This window comes from Mixophyes fleayi, chromosome 5 (genome assembly GCF_038048845.1).
Source record: "Mixophyes fleayi isolate aMixFle1 chromosome 5, aMixFle1.hap1, whole genome shotgun sequence".
NCBI classification, from domain to species: Eukaryota; Metazoa; Chordata; class Amphibia; order Anura; family Limnodynastidae; genus Mixophyes; species Mixophyes fleayi.
In genome coordinates this window covers 218,734,486-218,759,912 of record NC_134406.1, presented here as the reverse complement: position 1 = coordinate 218,759,912, position 25,427 = coordinate 218,734,486, and the positions used below count along the sequence as shown (strand labels likewise).

Here is a 25,427-nt window from a genome sequence, read left to right as displayed (position 1 = left end):
AATGGCAAGTAAAGGAAACAAACCTGCTTTTAAACTTTAATTTCCGATCTATATATAAAGTGGTGTGGTTCTGTCATTAAGAACCTATAAAATATATAATATAAGCCATTGACAGAAAATTCTACTTACTTTAAGAGCATAGAGTCCTGATTTCCCAGGGATTTTGAAGAAGGTCCCATCGCCCACACGAGTGTTAGTATGAAGCATTGCATTTAGACAAGCCAACGGAGAAGTACCACTACAACGCAAGATAACAATAACAAAACAGAAGAAACATGCATGAAAAGGAGTGTAAAACACGTGAACTGGACTACATCTTACAATGCGTTCTCTTCCCCTTGCTTTTTTCTCTTCCTTTTTCTGTTCATGCTCCCCTTTAGAGAAATTCTTTCGAGCCTGAAAGCATCTACATTACAATAAAGGGTTCGACAATCCTAATCAAATGCATCTGCTCCATAGGCTTCAGGGGAAAAATCTGTGCAATATAATTATGTTTTTCCATACAAAAACAAAAGAAAAAAAGAAAAGAAGAGAAACCAACAGAACTGTATCCTTTTGAAAAAGCATTGTCCAAATATTTAAGCAAAATCATTCAGTATAACATAGGAAAGCTGTGGTTTTGAAAATGCTGCAGACAATGTGACCGATGCACATGAATAATCAGAAGGGAAAAAAAAAAGGCAAGTTCAATGGCAGCTGTATGCCCTAGGATGAAAGGCAACAAAGGAATAGTAAGAAAAGGCCCCGGAAGAACAGATTTAAGTTACAACTAGTTATGTTTCTGGACTGGGGGAGGGGGGATCCTGTCTTAAGAGTCAAAATTAAGTTGCTGTTCCATGCTAAAGTTTGCAGCTAGGGGCAGGGTCTTATGTAAAGGATCTACACCAATTATATTCAGTGGAAGAGCATACTTTGGAAATGTTAATAACAGCTTCATATTTAACTAGATAAAGCGCAGCCCCATGAATAATATACTGACAGAAGTCAAGGGTCAAATCACAATAAATCTGGTGCTATGCAGACAATTGGAACATTATGCGAACAATTACCATCAGATATAGTTTGTTTTATTACCAGGTCATCAAACCAATGACACCTAATTATCATCACAGTAAATTGATATAATTATATAATAGCTTCCACTAAGACAATTACAAGCTTTGCACATATGGCGGCATGTCGAAAACTTACATTTAAAATTAATCATATTGTAACACATGACGTTTGTGGAAATGTAGGGCAAAAAAAGCAGACCATGCACAAAATCAAACAAAAAATACAACTTAAAAAAAGAATGTTAAGATTATATTTGTAAAGCAAATTTCTGTAAAAGCATAACAATTTGAAAAATAATACATATATTTTTCATATGTCTATAAAAGGGATTACTTAACGGTAGTTTTTACGTAGCCGCTTTTAAAAAACAATGCAACAACAACATAATACAACATGACACCAACCAATGCAGTTTTATGTAACTAGTGATACATTTAATAATCGATGGACCTTTGAAGAGGTCAAAAGACACACAATATGAATCTGAAGACATTTTTTAAGACATTATGGGCCTGATGAGAAGTTGAACTTACACCGGTTTGAGTAGCGCCAGTCACCAAAATGACTGCGCATGCTCACAAAGAGAGCAGAGTTGCATGCAGCTTGCATTTGCACCGCCAAAGAGGCGATCTAATGTAGGCAGAGGATAGTAAGGCTGGATACAGACTACAGTGTTTACAGCCAATCACCCGATAAACGACCGTTCACCCCAATATCGCATTAGTATGTATACTTTCACGATGACCGACAGTCGTTTCAGAGCACAGATCATTGTTTGATTTGATTGTTTAGCAGAACTATAAATCTCGTTCAGCAATTTTCTAATCCTACAGTGTGTACGCTCTCACGATCATGATCTCCATTGCGTGTACAGAGTCCTGATCTTTTCAGCCAATGGTTATGACAGATGAAGAGCACAGATCTGAGGGTGTATCGGCATAATGATCAGGATTTTTTCCCCCAGTCCTCAGTACCATCGTTGTAGATAACACATTGTTCATAATATTCTGTAGTGTGTACCCAACCTAAGAAGCATATGTAGCTTTTTCTCCGATCCCATGCATACAAAGGTACTTCAGATGTTTGCTCTAATGGAAAACCAGGGTCACAGAACCACTAAAGACTGCATACATTTTAGGATTATCCTTCAAACAGGATTAACTTTCACAATTTATTTGTTTAAACAGTCAAAATTAAGCTGTTCTACTTTCAGATCAGTGTTCTCTTTATACAATCTCACTCCCTTGGGATAATATAAACCTTTAAGCCTTACTGTTTGTTTTTTTGTGGGCACACCAAATGTGCAGAGTAGATTAAATTATCAGAATTTGTTGCAATGCCTCTGGAATACATATACATATCCATAAACCTTGCCTTGATACCTTACACGCCTCATGCTATCTGAGCATTGTCAGATGAGAGCTCAACAGGCATTATTAAAACCTACATGCTAACCACCTAAAAGTAAAATAATATAATACTAATGGGAATCAAAAGATATTTAAAAATCATTGCACAATTTCCACAGTAAGAATGCCAAAAATAAAAACGCTCAGTAATATGCATGACCAGAAGTAATTCTGTAAAGAAGCAGATTTAATTGCATATCTCTATTCATTAACACCAATGCTGGCTTTGGTAAGGTCAAATGAAATATAGAACATAAACTCAAATGTGTCTTCCTCCCCACATTCTATTTTGTTATACTGAGTAGGCAGTCTTGGTGACCCATGTCCAATATATTGGGATTAGTGTGGTGACAAAGTTACCACTCCAGAGGTTTCAAAATTACTAATTACCACATTCCCCACAGCCGAGTGGGGTCCTACCATATCAATGATGTTTAGATCTACAAACAGATCTAAATGTCATGGTTATGGGTGGAGTAAATTATTAAAAATAACCTGTCAAGACCTTACTCTGGGTTGCCTTGAAATAGCGAGTTAGTGAAACGCGCGTCGGCATTCACCTTACTATGTGAAATGATTTGACGTGTCTGTCAGAAACTATGCTTAAATTCAGCACGAATGCTAACTTCAGTTAGGGCGAATATGATTTAAAATAAAGAGCTGTGAGATGAAAAGTGAGATACAATCTCTTAAGTATAATATATAGCCCATAGATGAGAGCTGTCTTATAGTACAGAGTACAGCTGTGGGCAAGAGATCGAATAATTTAATCTATCATATAGGTATGATTGATATATAATGAATACAATAGATTAATGCTCTAGAAGCTAGCAGACACACAAAGTGAAACATATAGATTATATTGTGTGTAGAGACTTAGTAAGTCATTTTGTGCCCCTACCCAGTGAATATAAGCAGGGAGAGAGGGCATAAACAATTGAAGTGGGATAGTCCACAGCAACAAATAAATGATCTGGATTATATGAATAAAACAGATGGTCAATTCATACCATACATAAATAATCTGGTAATGAAACATACAGCATAGCAAGGTTTGACAGTTGATATTGTTATTTTAAAACATATTTTTATTACACTTAATGCAATTATTTTTTTAACAATATTTCGCTAGCAATGACAGTAATAAGGGATAAGTAAACGCCTATGTTTTTAAATGAATACCAGTAAAGATTGTAATATTAGCTGTATTTGTGAAATTTAGTTCACAGAGTGTCCCAATCGAAGACACATTTTCTTCTTTTACCTTGCGTGTTGGACTCAATATTCTAGATAATTGCACAATAACGAGTAAATTTAGATGATTGTATTTGGGAATATGAAGGCTTGGTGTGATGGTTTCTTAATAAATAGAACTTAACTGGCCTGCATAGAGCCCGGTCCTCAATTCCAAATACCTTCAGTATGAATTGGAAAGCAGACTGTTAGCCAGGTCTAACCACCCAACATCTGTGCCTGACCTCACTAATGCTCTTGTGGATGAATGGATACAAATCCCTGCAGCCATGTTCTATATTCTAGTCGAAAGCCTTCCCGGAAGAGTGAAGACTGTTATAGCAGCAAATAAGGGACCAAATCTATATTAATGCCCATGGTTTTAGAATGAGTTGCTCAACAAGCATATATGGATGTGATGTTCAGAGGTCCACAAACTTTTGGCCCTGTAGTATATGTGAGCTACGCAGAACTGGATATAGGAATCCTTTCTATCCAGAGAATGTCATCAGGTATCTGATTATCATGCTTTTTTTTAATAATAGTATTTAACAATGAACTAACCTGCTTCACCTTAATCATTTTTTAGATTATGTCCTGAATTTTCTCCCATTCGCATTTGAAGAGCTTTCACCATTCAGATATTTGAGACACTTGAATGGATATGAGCATCTTTAGAAAACAGGTAGAGGCTTAGAACATGCAGATACTTTATTTTCAAGACAGCTATTGCTAAACATTGCATTAAAGGGAAGGGGGGCAAACAAACACCTGTGGCATTAAAAAAAAAAAAAATATCCGTCTGTACATAACCAAAAGGGAATTATGATGGTAAACATGAATGCAATACTGAAGAAATTGACAAAAATAATTGAACTACACAGCAAAACATTGTTTCAAGCATACAAGCTACCATGCTTGAACTTAGGACTTTAGTGTACTTCTCAGTCACTAGAGTCCATCAGCACTGTTCATGGATACTAAATGGAGTGGGGTTCCTCATTAATTGGGAAAGGGATTTAAATAATGTCCTGGATGCAGAAGACTGGTCAGATATATGGACAGATATAGCTGAATCCTCTATTAATTTGTGTGTTAAAGAAAATATGTATAAATGTATAAGATTTTATACCGTTGGTATCTGGTTCTACCTAGATTGAAAAAGATTTAGCCACGTGTTTCTCCTCTTGGTGGCCTTGTTTATTTAAACAGAAATTTAGGTCTGAGGCTTGAAATCTCATTGTAAGTACAACAGCCACAGATATCCCCAAATACGTATTACTCACTCAGGGGTATATTTACTAAGCTGCGGGTTTGAAAAAGTGGAGATGTTGCCTATAGCAACCAATCAGATTCTATCTGTCATATTGTAGAATGCACTAAATAAATGAAAGCTAGAATCTGATTGGTTGCTATAGGCAACATCCCCACTTTTTCAAACCCGCAGCTTAGTAAATCTAGCCCTCAGTCTTTTGCAAACCTTCCAAAACATCTAATCAAATGTATTAGGCACATCTTAAGTGCAGCCACCTGTCTAATAGCCAGCTCTTTAAAAAAAACAAGCTCTTTAAAAAAAACAAGCATCCACCAAGCAAAGCTGCCCTCAGGAGAAAGGTCTGGTATATTTACGAGATGGAGTTTATGATGAGTATTTTGAGGAATTCATCCGCTACTTTCTATAAAACTAGGGCTATCTGGACTCGCACACTGTGGGGAAGCTCACCCTAAGATTATAATTCTTTAACGCCACTTCACTGTCTGAGAGCTAACCCCTCTCCCTCAGTCCACCCCTCTTTTCCTTCCCTCTCTCCATTTTTAAAAAAACAGAAAGGTTTTCTTATTTTTATGTACAATTACTGTACATCAGCATTTTCTTGTTACATCATAACATACTGCACTTTTATTTCATTTATCCTCTGTGTCCGATACCTGTTTGTATTTATTTGATGCTTTTAATAGAGAGGTGTTTCAAATAAATAAAAAAATAGTAGTCTCCCTTTTGGTAATAAACCTAATGCTAAATAATGTGATTGTATTTGTCTATCATTACATATTATTTACACAGTTTATGTTTAATTGTGGGCATACAAAACAAAAATACAGTGCTCTGAAAGCCCTATAGGAAAAATAATAAACACCAGATACCAAAATAGCAGAAAAAAACAGAATAGTAAGCTGCAAGCAACAGTCTTGAAAAAAAATTTGATACTGAAGACCTCCTTCGGTCTTCAGTATCACCTTTATGCTGACGACATTCAACTCTACAACTCCTCGCCCAATCTTTCCTTCACCCTCCTCTCTCGTGTATCCGACTGCCTCTCTGCCATCTCCTCCTGGATGTCCTCGCGCTTTCTCAAAACTCACAGCGCTAAAACTGAACTCATTGTCTATCCTCCCCCTAGACTCCCCTCCCACCATGACCTCTCTATCACTGTTAACACCACCATCTCCTCTGTCACCCAACTTTGCTGCCTGGGCGTTATCCTCGACTCATCTCTCTCTTTTGTCTCCCACATTTAATTCCTTGCCCAAGCCTGTCGATTCCAACTACGCAACATTGCCCGCATCCAGCCTTTCTTCTCTCAAGATGCCACCAAAACTATCATCCAAGCACTCATCATGTCCCGCCTCGCTTATTGCAACCTCCTCCTTACTGACCTCCCCCCACTCCCATCTCGCCCCCCTCAGCTCTATACTCAATGCGGCTGCAAGACTCATCTTCCTTTCTCACTGCTCCTGCTCTGCCTCGCCATACACTGGCTCCCCGTCCCCTACAGAATCCTTTTCAAACTCCTGACCATCACTTACAAGGCTCTAACCTCCTCTCCATTCACACTCCTGCCCGCTCCCTGCGCTCGGCCAATGACCGTCGCTTCTCCTCCACTCTGATCACCTCTTCCCACTCCAGAATCCAAGACTTCTCCCGTGCAGCCCCCCTTCACTGGAAGCACCTTCCTTGCTCCATCTGTCTCTCTCCTAATCTATGCTCCTTCAAACGGGCACATAAAACTCACATGTTCCCCAAAGCCTACCAACCTTCCACCTAACCCCCTCATCTCCTACACTCGTTCTCACCTCTCGGACACCCTGTTCTCTCCCCACATACTTCAACTGGCTTTCTTTGTGCCTGAGTTTTGTTTACCCTCCCTTAGGATGTAAGATCGTTTGAGCAGGGCCCTCTTCCCTCCTGTCTCCATACCTGTTCTTCTGCTCCGTCTTTACTGCATTAGCCTGCCTGGAGTTTCTGAAGTTTTGGTTTTTTTTGTTTAAGTTTATTGTTCAGTAATGTTTCACCCTGTATAGTCTACTGTTTGTGCTGTGTACGGCGCTGCGGAACTTTTGTGGCGCCTAACAAATAAAGGATAATAATAATAATAAAGGATAATAATAATAGCATAAAATAAAACAAAAAAACATACATAAATACAAAAAAAAAATTCACAATGAAAAAAATACTAAAATGTCTTCTAAAAGGAAAAAAATAGATATTCCATAAATATGAGGTGTATCAACATTTAGATATACACAACAATAATCTCCTCCAGATAAGGCATAAAAAAGTACTGAGAGGACTGTTCGCCTATTAGATCATCCAGATTGTATACAGCATCAATAAAAGTCCCAGTTCAAACAGTGGTACATATATCAGTACTCGATATCTGTAATGAGTAATCTTATAATTCAACAGAAAATCGCTTTTAAATGTTCTTACCCAATTCCTGTGAAAATCAAGTCTGAGATATAAATCACCGTATTCAACATGCAAAGACATAAGTATCCATTCGGATGGCTACCCACATGGAGGCTAGAACTTCAGTCATGAAGTCCACGTTGTTTGCTACAAATACCGCGTACCAGGGATCTTAATTGTATGAAAGCATAAAGTATGTCCACTCCAGATTTCATAAAAATGCCTCAGAGAGCAATAAATCCAGAAAGGAGGTTACAATTGCTGCTGCTGCTACGACGCGTTTTGTTCGTCAGCGAACTTTTTTCAAAGCATTTGAAAGCAGATGCTGGTGATTTAAATCTCAGACTGCATTTCATGGGAATTGGGGAAGAACATTTAAAAGCGATTGTCTGTTGGATTATAAGATTACTCATTACAGATATCGAGTACTGATATAAGTACCACTATTTGAACCAGCACTTTTATTGATTCTGTATACAATCTGGATAATCTAATAGCCTTTTTTATGCGTTATCTGGAGGAGGTTATTGTAGTGTATATCTACATGTTGATTCACCTGATATTTATGGAGTATCTATTTTTTTCTTTTTAGGAGATTTCAGTATTTTATTATTATTGTGATTTTTTTGTATTCATGTATGTGTATTTGTTATTTTATGCTATAAAAATGTGTGAATTTTTTTATATCAAGATTGTTGCTTGCAGCTCACTATTCTGTATTTTTCTATTTTGGTATCTGGAGTTTATTATTTTTCCCATAGGGCTTTCAGACCATTGCATTTTTGTTTTGCATGCTCTCTTTCTATTTTGGGATATGTAGGCGATCTCTTAATACAGCAGCCTGGGCCAATTTAAATTTAGGACATTTTGATTAATATTATATATTTTATTTTATTTATTTTTTACACAATAATTTTTTCTATATTCCATTCTGCACCTGAATTCATCTCTGGAGGGAACATTTGTTATTTGTAATTGTGTAAATGTAGTTTCTTCAAAACAGGATAATTGCTTGTCCTGCCTGAAGAGATTTGATACAGAAATAGTCAGCTGGTTACTTTAACTTTGAAGTGAGTGTTTTCAGGAAGAATGCTAACGAACCAACGACTGTGTCAACATAGACTTTTTTAAATGAAATAGGTATTGATCCATTAAATGTCAAAACTATTTTGACAAATTCACATTTTATCCAATTTCAGTCTCAAAGTAATTTGCTCCTTTTTACAACCCTGATGTGATCTACTACATGTCAACTGTACACCAGCAACGATGTCCTTCTCTACTCCTCTTGTACAACCTCCTCTCACTAATCCCTCTGAAACTTTAATTGGACTGAACCTCTTCTATGTAACAATCTGATTTTCTCCCAGGTTGCATTTATTCAAATGATCTTCTTTACTGAAGCCAAATACCTCTGTCCCCAATTTTTGTGCCAACTTGTAAATGTAAATTACAGAATATGTTTGAGATTTCACAAATATATGGTAATCAATGAATATGATCCTGAAAGAGTACTTATTTAGTACAACTAAATGCTGTAGCTGACAACTCCCTTTTAGTCTGTGCAGCGATGTACATTCACTATGGAGCAGTCGTTCTTCAAGTTTACAATTGACAAGTTATGTCTTCCATGTATTGTTTTTCTAATCTTCAAATCATGGTGAAGATTACATTACTGCAGATATATTAAGTACACGTTATGCAATACAAGTACAGTAATATAAAATACAATGAAAGAAGTTACACAATTTTTTTTAAAAAAGATTACTTACAATTTTAATTTAACATTTTAACCGATTGCAAAAAATGCAGGATTTTCTTTCATATAAAGATATATTATGTGCAAACATACATGATTCAAAACACCTGATATTATGGAATAATGTCTCAGTTAAAAGATACATCTAGGGCTGAGCAACCCCAAAAGCAGGGTAGACATGATTCCTATATTTTTTTTCTCTAAATTTTAATTAAAGCAGCAATCCCACATAACTTGCTTTTTAAATAAAAAAAAGGCTAAATATCGTTTACGAATGCATAATTTATCTTAGCTGTCCTTCTTAAGTCGGTATTGCCTTTTTCAAAATGTTTTGGGAGAGAAGACAAGTATGGCTGCAAGCCGCACACACAGGCTTACAGCTCTCAGCATGTCATGTGATGGCAGAAATTAAAGAAGGAGGGGGGAGTGTTTTGCAGTGCACAGAGCAGATTGAGCTCAGAGGAGCTCACTACAACATTTGCCATGTAACTGTGGATGCCATGTTAGTTACATGACACTGCAAATCCTGCAGAATTATAAGTCATTAATAGCAGCCTGAAGAAGGAAATAGTAATTAACATAACAAGCACACCTCAATTTTTTCATGTCTTGCTGCTTTATGACCGTGCTTAGTTAACTACCTTAGCTATTACAGAAAATATACACTATATACACTATATATATATATATATCTTCACACATATACATACACACGTACATGTAGCAACATACATCGACTGTACAGCCAAGAAAATTTTTGTGACTTACTTTCTAGATGGGTGGAACACAGACGACCCAGCGGGTGCATTCAAATAAAAGGGAAAGGAAAGAAAGCATGGTTAGTTAGCATTATTTACTATATCACTCTCATATTTTTATAGCTCAACTCATTTACATTGAAACTAGGTAAAATAAAAAACAAAACAAAACATATTTTCTTGGCTATTGGGAATATTTCATTTCTCCAGTATGCTTCCATAATGGGGCAGCACGGTGGCTAAGTGGTTAGCACTTCTGCCTCACAGCACTGGGGTCATGAGTTCAATTCCCGACCATGGCCTTGTCTGTGTGGAGTTTGTATGTTGTTTTCCCCGTGTTTGCGTGGGTTTCCTCCGGGTGCTCCGGTTTCCTCCCACACTCCAAAAACATACTGGTAGGTTAACTGGCTGTTATCAAAATTGACCCTAGTCTCTTTGTGTGTGTGTGTGTGTGTGTGTGTGTGTGTGTGTTAGGGAATTTAGACTGTAAGCTCCAATGGGGCAGGGACTGATGTAAATGAGTTCTCTGTACAGCGCTCTGGAATCAGTGGCGCTATATAAATAAATGGTGATGATAATGTGTTCGGCTAATCTGTCTGTGGGGTTGAACCTCTAAGTGCCTGGTCATTTTTTGCATTTCTAACATATTCCATATAACTGCCACCTCTTAGATTTCCACAATTACAATGATCTATCCATTAACGCATGCTTCTGGCTTCAAAGGGGCCGGTTTGTGTTGTCCGACGATGTTTGTAAAATTGTGGTCAGAAGTTGACCAGAGGGGGCCCTGTCAGCTTGTGGGAGTGGTCTTCTTCCCACCTCAATTTATCAACATGCACAATAAATGATCATATTAATTTCAATAGGATCATTACTCGGCATCGTGTAATTTTTATTCCATACACGCTGCAAAAGTTGGACCAGTTACCAAAACACACTAACTGGAGGAAGTAATGAGTGATATTTAGCTTGTTAAAGTACTCACTATTTTTACGTTTCTCACCAAAGCTAAAATGTGCCTTTTGTGCACGTCAGAGTGTCCATTTGGAAGATCTGGCAGTATGTGTCAAATGACTGATTGTAAAAGTGTTCTACAACAGAATAAACACCATTGTGTCTGGTAAATGTAATGGAGACTGTTAATATGAGGCGTTGTGGGATGGTGGGGCTTATGTAACCTTGCAATTAGTTTGAAAAAGGCTTGTCACTACCACTACAGGAATCATGGAACCTGCCAAACTGTTGTATCGATGAGGCGCAGGTAAGTAATACTTTATATTTTATTCTCTTCTACTTACTATTACCAAAGTAAATTATTAGTTTGTGTGGACTAAGTTATTGTTTTCATCTTTGCAAAGTATTCTGAACCTATTCTGCTGATTGCCTGTGGACAGTTTACCTGCTTGTACAACGATTAATGAAGATAGGCCTAGTGAATAATATTAAAAACCAAAATAACATTCTAATCAGTAAGTTCTGAGTCACAGAATATATACAAGATAATGCACCTCCTTACTGTAAAATATATCAGAAATACTGTGAAGCACCATGACCATATTCACAGCAGTTCAAGTAACTCCTTGGTGACTTCTTATACACATCATTTATAGATGTGTGATATTCCGTGTAACCATTTCAGCGTTCATTAAGAAAACTTGTGCGGTATATCAGAACTCATCGTTTATACAGTTATTATTTACAGGAGTTCAAACATATATTACCCTTACTTGTGTATTACAAAGTTACTCTGTAGAGGAACTTATAGATAAGTTTTATAAAACAAATTGCACAGTAATATAAGCTACATCTGAAATAAAACTGCAATGTTATATTATATTTAACTGACACAAATGACCCAGTCATTGACAGGAGTGAAATTGATATTTAAAAAAGTAAAAATAACAATGTGCGGAACTGTATGAATAGGTATGTGTATGTGTGCAAGCATTTGTTTCCTATTACATGAGTGTGCATGAACATGTGTGTGCTCGTGTACAGGTGTATGTTTTTTTTCAATTTTTTTTATAAATAATAATAATAGAGCATATAAGCACGAAAGTGTGTATTAGTGTCTATGAAACACACAAACCTAGAGTGGGTATTAAAAGTATTCACTCCATTTTCTTACATAATGAAATATAATACAGTAGATTAGTTGGCTGCTATCAAATTGACCCTAGTCTCTCTGTCTGTGTGTGTGTATATTAGGGAATTAGACTGTAAGCTCCAATGGGACAGGGACTGATGTGAATGAGTTCTCTGTACAGCACTGTGGAATTAGTGGCGCTATATAAATAAATGGTGATGATAAATGTGTTTATTTGGGAATTTGTACAATTTTAAAACACAAAATCTTCTGTGATGCAAAATGCAAAAAAACATTAGTTTTATCTATTACAAATAAAAAAGAAAATAGTTTGATTACATAGGCATGCACCCCCTTGTATTCATACTTGGTAGAAGACAGCTTTAGTTGCATTCACAGATGTAAGATTATTTGGCTAAGTCTCCACTAGTTTTAAACATCTGGACACTGTAGTGTTACCATTTGCTCTTTGCACTATTCTTTGAGCAATGTTCAGGACAGTTTACAGGCAGAGCTGGGGTTAGAGGAGTTATAACCTGCAGCAAGTTTCTACCACTGTACACAGCCTACTCAAACTTACATTTATTCTCCTTCTACATTCAATAGCCCTCTAACCCCTGACTGGATCACATAGCCCCACTAAGCCCTTTTCTCATTGCTACCTGGCTGGACCAATATGCATTATGTGGCATTATCACATATCATACGCCTATTTCCCTACAGATTGTAAGCTTCTGAGCAGAACCCTCTTATATCTGTCTATAATATCCAGTTTTGTTTTATCCCAAAATGTAAGGCGCTACCAAGTATGCTGGCACTATGTAAAGCACTGTTAATAATAACAACAACAACAGTAATAATAATAATAATAGTAATAGTAATAATATATTTGGAGGTGGATGTAAAGTGTGTACTGTGCTTGGGTTTAGAAATTGCAGAAAGTGTAATTTCATCCATGGATATTCTGATTGAATAACTTTGTTTTACTGTATAGGTGTATAGATTTCACATTTAAATTATTTTATTTTAACTATTAAAGAGTAGGCATGTTATGTGCGTATTGTCGCTAACCAATAACGATTGTCGAACCTCGATTTGTGTTTCCAACGCACAAAGATTTATTCGCAATAAGTAGAATAATATGCTGAAGCGAAGTAATAATAAATACAGCCGTTACTTATCGCAGGCGCTCTGGATCCAGTGTGCAGTCATTCAATCCTGAAGTCTGGGGACAAGATGTCTGAACACTAGATGTGAAGCTGCTGCTTATATACACACAGAAATACAGTAATACAATGAAGATGGTATAGCTTGCATCTATTGGTCCAGGTCTCAGGAAAATCCAAGGGGTTGTCAATCATTGGCTAGTTCATCCTAAGGAATCCAAAGGAGGGGGTCATCCCTCCAGGGGGTATGCTCGGCTCTTCCCGCCAAGATTCCCTAGTCTTAAGTAGTTCATAATTCCCTATCATTCATAACTTGTGTATGCACTCTGCGATTCCTTCGCAGAGTGAACCAATAAGTGAGAAATGTAGAGAGGTTTATTATGATAACACATATGATATGATTCCTTCAACCTGTTCCGTATATTTCACTAATATGCATGTAACTTTAATATTACACATAACTACTACTATATTTCAACATAACAATGTGTTGCAACTACCATTAATGTATACTATTTTATTAGTATGCGTGTCTGTGCGAATGTATGGTAAAAGACCGATTACTGTTGCTGCCACGTGTAGTGGATGTGTACGCCCTTTCACGCCGTAGCGTGCCCTTGTATGCTGTAGCGTACCGTACGCATCTTTTCAGACAAAGACAACCAAGTTTGCTCGACTTTAATTGAAATGACTTTATCCAATTTGCTGACTTCGACAGCATGTTAATAGACACGTCCTCAATAATGCTAGTGAACAAGACGTAACCATATCTATGTAAACAATATATTAGTTATATATTAACTAAGGTTTCAGAAAACACAATGGTCTATAAAAGGCAACATGGTAAGAAATACAGAAAGAAAGTGAGCATTAGGACCTTTATGAAATATTAATTCCCTGTGACAAAGGGAAAAAATGGTCACTGGTCTATTATCCCCTATATGTTAGATCACAGGTGCTGTAGACCTATCAAAATAACTCAATACACACCAATTACTTGGAGCCACTGGAGCAAAGCTGCCCCTGAGCTGGACTCTCTCATATGTAGGAGTAATAGGATATATGTCATATTGAAAAAAACACATTTGATTTCTCTTTACTTTGTCACGCAACATGCTGTAAAGCATTAAATGGGTAAAGGAGCAATCACACATGGAGAATCTGAATAACACAGTCCAAAAATGAAATGCACAGAGATGGAAGCATAGCATTTGATGGCAGAAAAGAACACACCAGTCCATCTAGTCTGCTCTTTTTATGTGTTTTATGTTTTTATTTTCGGATGGGATTACAGGGGGTCATATTTCTTTACTGTTTTCAATGATTTAACAATAGCAAAATGTTTGTCCCATGCATTCTTGTGTTCTTCCACTGCATAAGTTCCCAACAATATTCCATGGATCTATCACCTTTTCTGTAATAAGGTGTAACCTATCCTCTCTTCTATGTTAATGTGTGTCCCGTGTACTAGAAATGCTCTGATCTTGTAAATACTGCCTCTTGAACTCTACGAATACTCTTTTCTTATATTTGTATGTTTATGTCTAATGAACACAAGTTAATGTCCATCTGTCTATATTCACAGTCTAAATATCTTGTGTAAAATTCTAACAGCAGTTATTTCTGTATTATGTATATAGAATATATTTTAGACGTTATAGATTCCTTTTAGTATTTGCTGTCAATTAAAGCTATTAGTCTATGGCCAGCAAATGCAAAAGTGACAGGCCGGTACTGCTAACATAATGGGATAAGAGGATAGAATATCATAATAATAAATATATACAATGAACATATAGCCACAACTGAAGCACCATATAAACTTATTAAAAACCAATGACATTACTGATGCACAAGTTCACTGAAACGTATTAAAATATTTGTTCAACTTGCATAATAGATGCCTCTAATATGTATTTTAGTAATATCACTGGTTCAATGGGAATTGATAGACTGAATTTAAATATCGCATGGACAAACATCGGCATATTATAAAACTTTATACAATTCGGGTTTCTCTACCAGTGTGACAAAGTGGCAACGGACAGCCTAGTAAGTGACTAATATTTTACCACCCCAATATCTGAGTATATGAGTTTTTTGTGTTAGAATTTTGCATATTGTAGAATTATGAATATATTAACTACTTCAACACTAGATAAATAGTATGAATGCGTTTGGAGAGAGATTCAGCCTGAAAGCCAAGTCCACTTTTAGAAGAAAAATAAAATTAAAAAATAAAGATAATTATTTTACAAAAAGATTAGAACCTATGGGTCATTTCTCGAAAATAACAATATTTTACCTAGCATAAATTGTTGATTAGAAACACAATATAATAGACGGACTATCTTCTACTCTCTCTTCCCTACTTACAAATGGTTTACATTAAGACAGAATATAAGTAAACATCCCCAACTCCCCATTTGGAGGAGGATGAAGTGTGTGTGTGTTAGGAGGTGTGCTCCCATGAAAACCATTTATTAGCAGTAAAGTGAGAGCACCTGTTACATAGTAACTATAATTCAGGTAGGCTTCCCTTTATATAAAATACACAAGCTGACCACACTCCTGACGACTGCCAAGGAACAATTGCAGCTAGATTTGTTGGACAGAGCAGCCAGATAACATGGGGCCCTGTAGTGTGATCAGCGAATGAATGCAAACACAGGTCAATAATAATTGTCAACTGCTATCCAGATTTTTGAATATGCTGATCATTTTGTGGCCCCAAATTCAGCTATTTCAGGCAAATTTGCCGATACTGGCATATGTGGCTAGGATCAGGGTCTAAACTATTTCTAAAAGTGGTGTAAACCTTTAGTGTAAAATCATGGAGCACATTTTGGACTCTATTCACCACTCAAAAGATTAGCTCCTTATAATGCTAGCAGATAACCTAATGTTTGTTGACAATGGCAGATGAAAAACACTGCTTTGGGACTGCCCCTGCATCAAACATTCCTTGATGAAATTTGTTAAGTGATTTTCTAGTCAAGAGATTCCCGGTGATCCACATCTACTCCCTCTCTCTATGGGTTACATGTAGTCAATTTAATGTATTGCACACTCCTCTAATGGGTATGCTGCCAAGTGTGAGCAGAAGTCCACAATAGAGACCTTCACAAAATGGTGGAGAACAGGGGAGAATTTCTCGGGGGGAAGGGGGGGGGGGAGGGGGGAATGCCCGGAATACAGTATTTTCTTACTATGTCTTGTGAGCCTTTACATTTAAGGCTGATACTTGCAAGTGAACATGTTTCCCTACAGACATTCAATTTCGGAATGTACTTGTCTTACTACAAAGTTTGATATTTTTTTTTATATTTCTATTAAAAAGAAGCCTAATGCCAGGCACAACCCAGCATAGAGACAAATTAAAACAATATATAAGCTCAACAAAGTACACGATTAAAAGTGATGCAGCTAAAACAGAATTTGTACAAGTAAATACATGGCAAAAACACCTCGAGTTATACAACTAAACAATATAATGCCACCTAAACAATGCAGTGGAAACAATTTGCTCCTGTCAAAGTTCATTACATTGTTAGGTATAATATGACGGATATCACTACAGTGTGCTAGTGTGTTTGTAGGTATCTTCATGGAATTGGCTTTGTATGCAGAATACTTAACTCTATGATACAAGTTTGTTTTTGTTTTTTTATCACAAATGTTACCACAACATTTTAATTTTCTAGTCCATATTCATTACTGTCTGGGGCTTCCTGATTATTTATATAATTACTTAATAAAAATGGTATAGACTTTTGCACACTCTCAAAATCATGCCCCTTAGTGCATCATAAATATTATGAACCATTTATAGACAGAGTGGTTCCCTACACAGTGGTGGTTTTGGGCACCTTGTATATCTATCATTGCTGATATAGGCCTGACATGTACAGTATCCCTGCTCTACGCTGCCAGTTCTACTAACTGTAAACTCTTTAAATACATCTTTAGAGAACATCCTGAAAGACAGTGTGGTGGCTTGCACTATTTTGAGGGGGGTTACTTTTGTTTATCACATGGCTATCATGATCTGCTTTTACTAAAATTTTAAGTGTTTTTATCTTCCTTTTATGTTTCATGTGTGCTCACAGCAGAAACACTTGGCCTATCAATGTTTATGTTTCTTTCTGGGTGTTTCTACCATTGTGTTAATACATTTAGAGACAAATTCAATTGTGGTTATATGTGCATTACCATAAATTGCGGTAATTAAAACTTCACTCTTGTGCTTGCACCTATGGAGGTGTGAGCAAAAAATCAAAGCTCTTTACTAAAGCATCATTCAGTAATACACTGCGTAATACTACTGCGGGACTTTGGCCGTAAATGAATCTCCATCTTAGTGTTTTATTTTATAACTTTATAAGAAAATAACTGCATTCATTTAAAATTTAGGTTGAAAATGTAATTATAGCCAATGATCTAAAACTTTTATTTTCATATGGAGTGCAGACTGAATGTGTATTTATGATATCTATATATCTCTCTTAGACAGACAGACACATATATTTATAGGATACACATATATACATATACAAACACACACACGTAATCACTAGTTTTGTTTTTGTATTTGCTAAGCATTATTTCTTCTTTAAATACGTTTAGTGTGTTAGGCCTTTCTGCATCAATTCATCATTACACAGGATATGAAGTCAAAGCCGTAGTTCACAGCTGCATGCTGGTATTTATCGGAAAGCACCATAGAGCCACGGGGAACTACTGCAGTGTTCTGTACAGCTTGGATCCCTCATGGTTATGCATGTTGTTGTTCAGTCACGCTCGTCAACCAGCCACCATTAATAAAGCAATATGCTAATTTCCTAGGAGGACATGTAACATGAGCAGACAAGAGCAAGCCACATGTGCACTTGTAAAAACATTTTCCTAATGTGCTGCACATCGTCTTGAACAGCGCAATGACCTGATGTCCATGGCAGCCACCCAAATTTTGGGTTCGGATAATATTTTGCTCACTGTGGTATCACAGAAGATAGGCTCAACCTGCTTTGGTATGGTCACAAATCAAGACTCTTAAAACATGAAACATAGAAGATGAATACAACGCAATGTACACACCTGGTTTCTTTTAACCCTTCTTTCTGGATGACTTCCAAAATCTGTTTTGCAGTCATGGGTGAATTGGGATGTTTTTCTAAAGCCTGTAGGGTAAAAAGAAATGATGGTAAATTGATGTAATTATTTTAACACAAGCTGTAAAGCGTTCAAATACAGGTGTGGGATCTCTTATCCAGAAACCCATTATGCAGAAAGATAAACATAATATCATATACACAGTCAGAGCCATCAACTAGGGTGTCCTGCAGTCACTGTGAGGAGCACTACGAAACATTTTGATGACAGTAGCATGATCAAGGCAACAAAGGGAAGGACCCTTAATAGTAGATCACATAGCTGTAATTAATGGTTATCAAACTTTATTTTAGGTGCAAGTATGAATATGGAGAAACCATTTTGAGATAATATATTAAAAACTCAACCATAATAAAAATGTATCCAGGAAAGAGATGGGACAATAAATGGGGAAGACAGATAGCAAAACATTTTAAAGTCAAGAAAAAACATATCATATACTGTACTTGTTCCTAAACTACATACCCTCAAGACACCCCATAATCAGCAAACCGAGCATCAGGGGAGATGCAGTTTAGCAACAAAATTTGCAGGATTTTATAACGCTAAGAAAGACAATTTAATGAGCATTAACCAAACCAAAAAACAATATATCCTCTTGGAAATAAAGGAGGTAAAGCATAGCAACACATTTGTATTGACTCTATAAAGAAAATGTTCCAGAGAAGAAAACAAACCACATATTGGTGTTACTCTTAGAAAGTACAAGAATAGAAAAGGGCAGTAAGGACAATGCGACTTAACGAGTGATTGGCACATAATACAGCTGTTTCCAACACTCCAGCAAGACAAGTTTCAAATGCCATCAACTTTGAAGAGAAAGAAGAATGTGTCTTTGGGGAAAAAGCTGCTGTAGGCATTTATAACTTCTAATTCCTCCAAGTTTCAGAACTGCTGCAGCGAGCTCTGTGTGCTGCTGTGTACTGAGGGCTGCATTAAAACATGAAAATCTTCCCCCTGTCATTTGTTCTGTATTGCACAGCCCAGATAATCATAATTTCTTCAAGCTTGATCATAGTGCTGCATATTAACTTCTCTATGACATATATGTGAGGCAGCGGTATCATATACCCTCAAGCAGACAAACTTTGGTATTATGTGCTTAGCTCCTTGTAAAGATCTACATTTGCCAGAAGGAGAAGTGGAGCGTGGACTTCCCAAGAGTTTCAAAAACAAAATACTTTAACTCGCTTTAACTGAACAAGAGCTGGTGAAGAGCAACTTTTATGCAGATGATGACTAGCAGTCACACTTCTATAACCTTATTACAATCAAAATGCTTATTCAAGACAGGGTCAGGCTGAAATATTGGGCTTTCCAAAAACAGACATGTTTCTTAAACGGATTTGATGCTCCACCCTCACCTTTCCATCAGAGAAATACATGAGTAGTCGGTGCACTATTTGCTATTTAACATACATTAGAAAAAAGGGATATATTTTACAAAAGTCATGCCACACACACACTAACTACTGAAAAATAATATTACAGATTAATTGACAAAAACTCAAGCAAGAGAAAACATAAATAAATAAAAATCCCCCTTTCTACATAATGCCCATGGTGATGAAAGGAGAGATGCCACTGGTCTAGCTAATAAAGCAAAATGGAAAATGACAATACGTGGAGCAACAACATTACAAAACACGCTAATAAAATAAACCTAACACATGAAATAAATGTCCTACTTGTTTTCAGCATATCTCAAACAAATTCAGTGATTCTCAGATTAAATAGTCAATGTCATATATTGATATGTTATACACACACAGATATCTATATATTCATGTCACTGAGAAATTCTTATTCTGGTGGGTGAGTCATTCACAGACGACCTATATCTTGTAAGGTGTTTGTGTTGCTGAAGGTAAAGATGAAGGATAAGATTGTTTGACAAAACAGATTTTACATATGGGAAATTGCAATTATTACTTATGCTTACGATTTTTCAATATCAAAAATAATAAATATACCAAAAGCAAAACGAGCTATAGAAGAATACAAATGTGTATGTGAAAGGAGGTTTTGTTGGTTACTGAATATACAAATGAACACTAAGTTTACTTTGTCTTTGGAATGGTGAAATGCACAGAGAAGTACAGCTCTTTTGAAAGGAGTAGAGCAAAAAGGTCATATTTTATGTATTATTCTACAGGACAGATGTTGGGAGTGAGTATTCAGTTTTCCCATCTAATAAAATAAAGCATGGAATGATTGTCAATGGTATCCCCTGGAATTAACAAATCAAGACATAAATGCCTTTACCCTTAGTATTGCTTCACTAGAAATAGCTATCCCCTGTGACAGTGTCCTAAAGACATACAACTGAGCCTTCCAAACTAATACCCAAAACACGCAGCTCTCTCCATTCCCAAGCTATGCCGTCACTGGCATATCCAGGTCAAATTTATCCCTGCTTTATTAAATGTTCTGATTATCTTCTAGTAAAATGTACATCCATTTACTTGCCACCAATATTCTGAATTTATTGTTTTAACACATTCTTAAAGAACAATATATATTATGCATTTAACTTGCCATCTCTGAAACATAAGCTAAAATTACATTTTGCTACCAATTGTACATACTGAGTGGATCATAGTCATTGTGTTCAAAACACATTCTGCAAACAAATGTCTGCAATGAAACCTATTCTGAAGTCCAATAAAATTGTTCTCAAAGAACAAAATGCTAAAAGATCAAAACGCATAAAAAATAGCATGGTTTCCTTTCCCAAGCGCAGTAGGGGGAGCAATGTTGTTATCTGTCAATCTTAATAACCCTGCTTACATATTAAAATTTAAACCTGAGCAATCATCATTTATTTATATAGCGCCACTAATTCCGCAGCGCTGTACAGAGAACTCACATCAGCCCCTGCCCCATTGGGGCTTACAGTCTACATTCCCTAACACATACACACACAGACACACATAGAGACAGAGACTAGATTCAATTTGAGAGCAGCCAATTAACCTACTAGTATGTTTTTGGATTGTGGGAGGAAACTGGAGCACCCGGAGGAAACCCACGGCAACACAGGGAGGACATACAAACTCCACACAGATAAGTCCATGATTGGGAATCAAACTCATGACCCCAGTGCTGTGAGGCAGAAGTGCTAACCACTAAGCCACCGTGCTGCCCACGAGCAATGTTTTTGAAATATAGTAGGTTCTTGTGTTAGGTGTACTATCTGTAGATCATACATTTTGCACCCTGCATCATCTCATATTACCACACCTTCAACACTAACATATCACAACTGTTATACAGAACATGACCAGGATGTTAAGCAACTGCCAGTGACCACTAGTTTAGCCAAACTCCAACAACCATCCTTATCCCTAATGTCTGATGAGCAGACGATCAGTCTGCTCACCGATTTCAAAGCAATTAGTACTTCACTCCAGAGCTGGATAATAAAAAAAACAAAACAGTAAATTACTAGCAAAAAAAAACAAAAACAAAAAAAAACTCACATGTAAAATGAACATACTGCATACTGCAGAGCTGTATGCATGCTTCTGCATCAGCAGATGTATGTGAATCTACCTGGTAAGCAAGAGAAAAATATGTATTGCTAAGGATAGAGTACTTGGTTATCTCTGCCCACCAAATCTACAAAAATGACAATTTAATTCCACCCAAAAAAAAAAAAAAGAGGCAGAAATGAATGGTTGGGCTGCTCCGGTTTTGTTGGATCTACAAGAGTTCTGAATGGTACATTGTCCAGGCTCACATCACTGAAGAAAACCACTGAAAGAAAATTATACATTTTCACATCAGAAAATGTATTTTTAAGTGTGATTCCTGGTGTGTTGTGTATATAGTATATTTTATTGTGATAATCCAATTGTGAAGCCAGCAATATCACCAAAGATTGGGAGAAGCGTGTCAGAAGTTTTGGAGGTGAGCACAGGAGAAGGTATTGAGAGGAGTCAGAGGGGAAGTGGAATGGTTGGGTAGGTATGTATCTCGAGACAAGGTCAGGGGAGAAATGTCAGAAAGGGCTTTGTAAGCGAGGGCAAGGAGCCTGAACAACATACTGAAACAGAGAGCAAATGTAGGGATTTACACAATGCAGCAGCAGACGAGGAGCGACGGGAGAGGAAGCTAAGCCTAGCATTCTGTATGGATTGAAGGTCAGAAAAGTGAGAGACAGAAAGACCAGTGAGAAGGATGTTGCAATAGTCTAGAGTTAGACGATAAATGATAAGTGAATGGACCAGGATTTTGGTTGCTTCCTGAGAGAGGAAAGGACAGATTTTCGTGATGTAATGGAGAAGGAATTTGCAGGATTTGGTGAGGGACTGGATATGAGGAGTAAAGCTGAGGGCAGAGTTAAGGGTGACTCCAAGGCAGGAGGCTTGGGTAACAGCAGAGAGAGTTATGCTGTCAACCAAAAGGGAGATATTGGGAGGGATAGTAACACTGACAGGAGGAAAGACGATGAGCTTGGATTTGGAGATCTTGAGTCTGAGGAAGTTACAGCTGAGAGACAGCTAGATACTTGGCTTAGCAAGGCAGGAGAGAGGTCAGAGGAGAAAATATAGATTTGCCTGTCACCGGCATAGAGGTGGTATTGGAGGCCAAATGATTGAATAAGTTCACCAAGAGAGGTGGTGTAGAGAGAGAAGAGTAGAGAGCTAAGGACAGAGCCTCGGGGGACACCAAAAAAAAAAAAAAGAGGGGGGTTAGAAGCAGAGACGCTAAAAGAGCGGCCAGAGAGGTAGGAGGAAAAACCAAGAGAGAGCTGTTTTGCGAAGACCTATGGAGTGAAGAGTAGTGAGGAAAAGAGAATGATCGACAGTGTCAAAAGACACAGAGAGGTTGAGGAGTACGAGAAGGGAGAAGTGACCTTTGGACTTAGCTGGGAGTTAGTCGTTTGTCCCTGTAAAAAGGACAGTTTCAGTTGAGTGAAGGAGATGGAAGCCAGTTTGGAGAGGGTTGAGAAGAGAATGGGAAGAGAGAAAGTGGATCAGACGATTGAATACAAATAGTTTGAGAATTTTAGAAGCAAATGGAAGCAGAGATATGGGGTGATAGTTGGAGAGAGAGAAATGGGTCAAGAGAGGGTTTCATGAGAATAGGGAAGATGAGAGCAAGCTTGACGGCCGAGGGGAAGATACCAGTGGAGAGAGAGAGAGAGAGGGATTAAAGAGGTGAGCGAAGTGACGACAGGCATTGGGAGAGGGGGAGCTGAAGAACTTGGAGGGGGTGGGTCAAGTGGACAGGTTGTAGAAGAAGAGGATTGTGAGGATCTCAGACACAGTTACAGAAGAGTAGGAGCCAAGGGTGGCAGAGTGAGTTAAAGAGAGGACAGGTGGGGGGGAGGAGATTCTGGTAAGAACAGATGCAATTGTGGATAAAGTAAACTTTGTCTTTGAAGTAGGTGGCCAAGTCAAGAGCGGAGATGGACAAGTGGGGGAGGGGGGGACACATTCCCTCCCTGAGACCCACTCGAATAGCTCTATTAAGCTAAGCAGTGGGATTCCTGGTGGCAGTCGACCAAATAGACATATGCGTCCTGTCATCTCCTGATAAGTAACATGGGGACTCGATCCATTTATTCAGTCCACTCATTACATCATTGTCTAATTTGGTCTAATGTGTGTCCCTAAATTGTCAATTGACGACATAATTTATTAAGCTGGCTGAATGGATGACTGGGTATCACTCAGGGGACTTAACTGCTGAGCAAAATGGGTTTTTTTTCATTTTTTTAAAATAATTTATTTACTGAAGAAATTAAGTAGGCAAAACAAACAATAAACTGGTAGAGTTTGAGAAAGGTACAGCAATCTTACGTTCTATGAGCCTGCACAGTCACAATATAAGGTTTCTCCAGAATAGCAAGTCTGATTTCATTTTTGTTATTAAATGGTGGACGTTCTCTTAACAAATGTTAATATGAAAAAGTATTAAGCAATCCCAGATACTTTATCCTCCATTTCTGCCAATTTACATTATTGGTGGATTGGATTTCTGCTTTAATTCATGATGGAACATGCAAAAGCATGGTCTTCAATTTGGACAAGTTAATTTGATACTGTGACAGTGCACCATAATTATTTATCAGGCTGTACAATGCAGGAATGGAGGTGTGTGTTTGGGTAAGACAGGAGAACACCATCTGCAAACAGAGATTTTTTTTAACTGGCGTCCTCTCCCTCCACTCCATGGATGGCTGCGGAGCTCAAATTAGTGTTGTTAGCGGTTCTATTACCAGAGTGAGGATCAGGGACGACAGTCGGCAGCGTAGTCTGATTCCATTAAAAACGGAAAATAGATCTGACGGGTTGAGATTAACTATTACTTTGGCTATAGAGTTTGTGTACAGCGCTTGAATACCTATAAGAAACTCACCTGAAATTCCGAAGGTCTTAAATGTTTGGAAAATGAACTTGAGGACACTATATTTTGGGGGGTTTTCAGCAACTAGAGACATAATTATCGCTGGAGATTTCCATCTATTTATAATTTGTATAAAGTCAATTGCCCTTCTTCTACTGTTCCTAGCCCATTAGCCTCCTATACAAATCCCAATTGAGCATAATAGATTATAGCTGGGAGTATTCTGTTAATTCCACTTTCTAGAATTTTAGCTCATAGACATAGGCCATTTTAAAGGGAGATAGGCCTTCCCCTTCTTTACTACTATTCTCGCCTCTAACATAAATTTAGAGACAGGGGTTCCCTGAAGGGCAGCGTTATACAGAGATGGGGAACCAGAATTGCAAATAATCTTTTTCAGTATGCAGCAGAAAATCCATCTCTGCTGGGAGATTTTGCAGCTTTTTGACCTTTTATCTTTTTGGGGATTTCTTCTATAGATATTTCCTCATAAAAGGTGGCCAGCTACTGAAGCGGACAGCCTAGGAAGACCTATTTTAGAAAGGAAGTTAATTATAGTCTCCAATGATGGAGTTGCCCCCAAATGGAGATTTATTTATGTTCTAAGTTAAACAGTTTAGAATAATACGAGTGAAGCAAAACAATTTTATTTTTGTATCAGGCCACAGTGATTATAAATCAACAATACATAGTGAAAAGCTTCACATTTTACTTTTGTAGAACTTATTTCAGGACATTGC

General features: G+C 37.3%; 1 protein-coding gene across 1 annotated transcript in view; it reads right to left on the bottom strand.

The window, feature by feature from the left end:
• ASXL3 (ASXL transcriptional regulator 3) overlaps window positions 1-25,427 on the bottom strand; it is a 100,086-nt gene that overhangs the window by 49,877 nt on the left and 24,782 nt on the right. Inside the window, exons 3-5 of the mRNA XM_075214416.1 lie at window positions 18,256-18,338; window positions 9,917-9,919; window positions 130-238 (exon numbers count right to left, since the gene is read on the bottom strand). Coding sequence (XP_075070517.1) covers window positions 130-238; window positions 9,917-9,919; window positions 18,256-18,338 — 195 coding nt within the window. The remainder of the gene's footprint in view (window positions 1-129; window positions 239-9,916; window positions 9,920-18,255; window positions 18,339-25,427) is intronic.